Raw genomic sequence first — 6000 nt, 5'->3', positions numbered from 1 at the left:
CCTTACGCCGCCCTTGGTCATAGAAATGATGTAATTTGAATATAAATTATTTATAAATACGTATGTCAAGTTATATTTTTATTACGACGCAAAATATATTTAAGAGTTTACGACCACTATGCTGGGTGAGACATTGTTGAAACAAAAATTGTTATGCATTCCATCACGTACATAAACAGTGTCATAATTCACCAAGTGCAAATCAGCAAATTCGTAAAATTTTTGTTTATTTTGAACAATCCGGATAATCGAAAATCCGGATAATAGAGGTTCGGATAATCGAGATTCTACTGTATATATGCACTCTTGCATTTTTATTAGTCATGTTTTTTCTGTTTATGGGGGTTAAAGAATCTGTCCAATGTTGATTGCTTTTCTCTTTTCTTCAGGATTTTTCAGAAATAATTAATAGTATTGTAATTGTAGAGATCCCCAACCCCTTTAATCTTATTCTGGTTTGGATTCCACTTGGATGATCGTTGTTCTGACATCCTCCCACTTCTTCAAAAGCTCTTTAGTATCAGATGTTAACATTGGTCCTCTTTCATCTTCCTCTTTTTTTAAAAGAAAACACATATTGCTGAGTTTCTTGGTATTCTTCTGTCATCAAATCAGTTTCAGGTTCTATTATGAGCTCTAAAATGCTCTTTATTTCTCAGATGTGATTTTCATTACTCCNATCTTTAGTAATAGATGTCGACATTGGTCCTCTTTTGTCTTCCTCTTTTTCAAAAGAAAACACATCTTGTTGAGTTTCTTTGTATTCTTCATTGAGAGTTCTTGTTTCAGGTTCCATTATGAGCTCTAAAATGCTCATTATTTCTCGGATGTGATTTTCATTACTCCATTAGTAGCTTGAGACTTCTTGATATATCTTTCATAGCTAAGATTGTGCCTACTGTAGATCTGTTCAAGCCATACTGCCTAGCAACATCAGACATCTTGTGCCCACTTTCTACCTTGGCTATTATCTCTTACTTGGTTTCTATGGTGAGCACAGTTCTTGACACTCCTCTTTTTAGGCTCCATAATATTATCAGTTTCTTTTTTAAATAAAAAGTTCAGAAAAGCACTTACAAAAATTCAGAGAACAGAAATCAACTAGCCCAGAAAAAATTATTTAAATGCAAGGCCCGGATGAAATTCGAAATTTGGTATTAAAACGTTAATGAATATCTGATGGGACAGTTAAACTCTCACCTTTCGTAAATAAAAACCGACGCAAAACTTAACAAGTACCTGCCTGACAGTCTCGCAAAGACTATAAAAAATTATTTGTCAGAAAGGTAAACAAAAAGCTGGAATTACAAGGGAGAGTTTCAAAATTCAGAGGAATATTATACTATCTGATTGGTAGCGGGTTGATCGTCAATGTTGATGTCTCCCGCACTCTAAAAGGTTTCGAATTGTTATCTGAAGACAAGGGAAAATCAATTGGTATTCGTTATTTTCCATTGCTTCTTTTTATGTTTGTTCAGTAAAGTATTTGTTGTCTGATCATAAGAATCTATCACAAAAGTGTTCATTATCCGATTTGTTCGCTATCCGAACTGTTCGTTAACCAATTACCCACTGTATATTACAATATTCATATAGATGTATGAATACATACATACATATATAATCGAATACCTTTTGTCTATATTTTAGATAATCAGTTAAACATTTAGTTCAAAACATAACCAACAACAGACTTATACTAGGATATAGTTTATATTGGGTTGACAACTTATGGTACACATGCCAAATGTGGCATGCAAGCCGATTTTCAGTGGCACTCTGATTGAATAGAAATGTAGTAAAAATTACTTTTTGATTATTAATTACATATTTAAATGGAAGTCATAGTTCAGCAAAGGCCATGGTACATTAAAAAGGAATTTCTTGTTTGTATATTTCTATTACAGCGCATGCATTTACGTTCTGTGTTGCCATCTATGTGTTATGCAAGCACTTCACATATAAGAACATAATTCAATTAACAATTTAACTTCAAAATTATACATTTTTGAAGTCTGTAATAACCAGACTAATTTTGATAACATATATAATAAACTTCTTAGAATCATGTTGGCACTCAGAATAATACCATTTTGCACTGAGCATTTCAATCTAGATTGTGACCAAGGTCAGTGACTATGCCTTGGTGCGACCTCTCTTGACCGTTTCAATCATGATCGACTCTAGAGTTCTTGAAACTAGATCCAGTCATAAGAGAGATCCCACAATCCCACGCGCGTGAGAAAATACAAGATGGCTGTGGAATACATGTTGGGCTATTGACAGAGAAATAAAAAAGATACTGTATTTGGAGGGATGATGACATCTGTCTATTATTAGATATATGGCAAGAAAAAGTACTGTATTTATTTCTAACCAAAACTTCCATTTTGTTTGTTGGTGTTCATGACTTACCGCATAGTTTTATCATCGTGTGTAATAGCCGGGTTCTTCTCAAGTGGACTGCCTGTGTGAACAGCACGACATTCGACTGGCAACAGTTACAATTGAGATTGTAGGTAAATCAAGATTGAAGTGAGTCGTGGATTGTGTGCGAATGTAGTATAACACTACAACTTACATTCAGCACACCACTGCTGAAAAGGTTGCCAACCCCTGGTTTATATAACTATGTTAATCTTGTAGTATTTTAATCATGTTTTTTATATACTAATGTAAAAAATAAAGGGAGATTGTAAAAAACCAAAATTTTTAATTGTGTTATGTCTTGGTTGAAAGAGTTTGTAGAATTAAAATCCAGCTGAGGAGGACAACATTGTTTTTTGTTGTCAAAATGCATAGTGGTCTTTTACATGTTGCTAAGTTTAATTGTTGAATAAACACAGGCTAGTATATGATAAGAAGTCTATTGTTGGTTGTGTTTTGAACCAAATGTTTAAATGGTTATTTGTGAAATGTTTTTAATCTTTTAACTTTGTTAAAAAATAAATGGTAAATTATTTCAGAAAATAATGTATTTCAGAAAGTTTATTTCTTTTGAATTTAATTAGATTGAATTGGATACATCATAAGAGGAACATCTGATATCATTCATTTGCAGCAATTCAACACTTTTACATTTTTTAACAAAAGCTAACTTTTGTTTGGAACTAAACCACAATATATAAAATATTAATAATTTACTACTTATACTTTTATTTTTTAAAATTACTGGTAGAGATTAATTATTTGACAACTTATCCAAAAAAAAAAACTAATTGTTGCTATTTTAATTTGCCACCATTTGCAGTAATTTTACTTTCTTTTTCAAAGGAATGACTCAAAGAAATCTATTATTTAATATATTTCAATTAAAATTGTTTTTCTGAAAATGTGTAGTATAATGATTGAAAAATCATTACTACTACACATTTTCAGAAAAAAATCAATATATTGTCAAACCTAAGATTATACCTAAAATAAAAGTAGTGAAAAATAAGACCGTGCTTAAAGAACTTATATATTCAATTATACAATATGGTAAGTTACAGTATACATTTTAGCCAATTATCCAATATTTTCAGATTGACTATCTATTAAAATTTAATTTTTTTAAATATTTAAAATGTAAACAGAAGAAGAATATGATTAAAAAATGGTATAATTTTATGCTGAAATTGCTTGAAATGCATATGATAGTTCATATTCAAATGAAACTTAAATAAGCAAGTAAGTATGCATCACACTACAGAATATTGCCATACTAAACACATGTCACACAGTCAGAAATTTTTAAATACAGATATATACAGAAACAGCAAGTAAACTAAATTGTTCTGTAGGTATGCCTTGATCTTGGCCTGGCATAGCAATGGGACCAGTGTTAACTGAGTAGGATATATTTCTCCAAAACCATAATAGTAATAATACTAAAAGATACTGAGTTTATTTTTCTAAGATATAAAAAAAGAAAAAATGCTAAATCTGAATTATTAATTCACATTATCTTTGTCTATTTAACAATGTTTGGAAATTTGATGATCTGCTGTATTGATAATTATGTATTAAATAATAACTAATTTATTAATCTAAATTAAACTTATCATTGTTTATAAAATTTCATAATAAAATAATTTATATGACTGCTTTCTGTATTAATTTTCAGCACCAGGACCACCAGGAGGTGGACCGCCTACAGGTCAAACTGTTCCTCGTGGTCCACCAGGACCTTCTGGAACTCCTGTGACAACTGCATTGGCTCCTACTCAGACAGGACCGTCCATGGCAGTGGTGCCTCAGGGGGCTCAGGCCTCATCTCCAGATCTTCCTGTTTTCACTTGTCCTCGTAGACCTAATGTGGGTACTGAAGGTAGACCAATCATGTTGCGTGCCAATCATTTTCAAATCACTATGCCTCATGGCTTCCTTCATCATTATGATGTCACTATAACTCCTGATAAGTGCCCTCGTAAAGTTAATCGGTAAGTTTAGAATATTGTTATTTCATTTACAACAAGAATTATCTTGGTATAAATGGATATTAAATCTACATAGTAGTATCACATTGATATTTTATTGTACAGGGTGGCCTAAAAATCAATCAATTAAGACATAATTTAAGAATAACTGAAACCCGTATGAAGAAGCTACATGTTGTTTATAATTTATTATAGTTACTATTGGAAGTGAATGAATTGTGAACAACATGCAGCTGCTTCACACTGGTTGTAGCTATTCTTAAAATAATTTTAAAACTATATCACAGATTATTGACATTTAACCTAAACTGTATTTTGAACTGTATTATGAATTTTTTGTTAAGAATTTTCTGTTTCACTATCATTTACTTTTCTTTTATGTGTGCTGTAAAGTTCATGTTTTTAAAATGAAAAATTGTCTCACCATTCAGCTTGAAACTTTAGTCAATCTGATGATATAAATATGTAATATTAAGTTGTTATCGTCTTTTGCTTTTGAAGTTTAATTGAAGTGCAATTTTGATAGATTTATTAAATAAAAGAACTCTTAATTACTTTTAAAGTTCATAAAACTGCACCTTATTATACATGAAAAATAAAAACTGCTTTTGAAAATAACTTGTTTAATTTTCATAAAGACATTGAATCATCATCAGTTACAAGAAATACTTCTAGAACAGCTTTTTAAACTTTCACGGCCGATTGCAGAGACAGAGTTTACATTAAACGACGTTTACACATTGGCTCTTACTTACTTCGCTATTACTCCCCTGTTTTAGGAGTTGTTCGGCCAATCGGATTATTTCTTCGTGACGTCAGAAATGGTCGTCAGCTATATTCCGAAAGCTTAAGGCCGTCAAAATCATTGTTCGGCAATTAATGACAATCCTTTTCTATTTCGTTATTCAATTTCGTTGCCAATACGATTTAAAATATGAACAAATCCATATTTAGAAAATTTATACCGAATTCGAAATTCGTCTTCGGAATAGATTTTTAAGGAATTATTTCGACATCTTATTACTGTCGAAATGAATAATTTTAAATATTTTATTATTAATATTACATTTTTATATCTATAAACAGATTTCTGTAATTATTAAAATTGTCTCGTTTGTTTAACAGTACAACGACCCCGAAATGCATTAACGTTTTATAACCGACACGATACTCAAATTGTAAATAAATGCATCTGATTTAATTGTAGTTTTAAGTCTTCACCCATTTGAATATCGAAATTGGAACATTTAAAACAAATTTAAAGTATTTCATTTTGTTGTTTTTGTTCCGAGCAGTTAATTAATTAATGAGTAATTTTGTCGATTCGTACCGTTTACAACATTTATCAAAGAAACGATGTCTGTTTTTATCTAAACTTTTCCACAAACAAAGCTACCACTCGAATTGAAAAGCCCTCTAAACCTGCTGTCGAGTGAGTCTAGAAAATAGGTCAAATAACTTGTTTCTAATCGCTGTCTACAAGACAGCGATTAGAAACAAGTTATTTGACCTATTTTCTAGACTCACTCGACCATTTCTGACCTCACGAAGAAATAATCCGATTGGCCCAACGACTCATAAA

At 31.1% G+C, this 6000-nt stretch overlaps 1 protein-coding gene across 1 annotated transcript in view; it reads left to right on the top strand.

The window, feature by feature from the left end:
* Nucleotides 1–6000, top strand: part of LOC111626441 (protein argonaute-2-like) — a 119644-nt gene that overhangs the window by 38168 nt on the left and 75476 nt on the right. Inside the window, 1 exon segment of the mRNA XM_023369811.1 lies at nucleotides 4106–4421. Within this exon segment, the coding sequence (XP_023225579.1) occupies nucleotides 4106–4421 (316 nt within the window).

Source organism: Centruroides sculpturatus, unplaced genomic scaffold (genome assembly GCF_000671375.1).
Source record: "Centruroides sculpturatus isolate CEXI.00-Female unplaced genomic scaffold, Cexi_2.0 scaffold313, whole genome shotgun sequence".
NCBI lineage: Eukaryota > Metazoa > Arthropoda > Arachnida > Scorpiones > Buthidae > Centruroides > Centruroides sculpturatus.
Note: the sequence above shows the minus strand (reverse complement) of the source record. Positions and strands in the feature narration are given on the sequence as shown.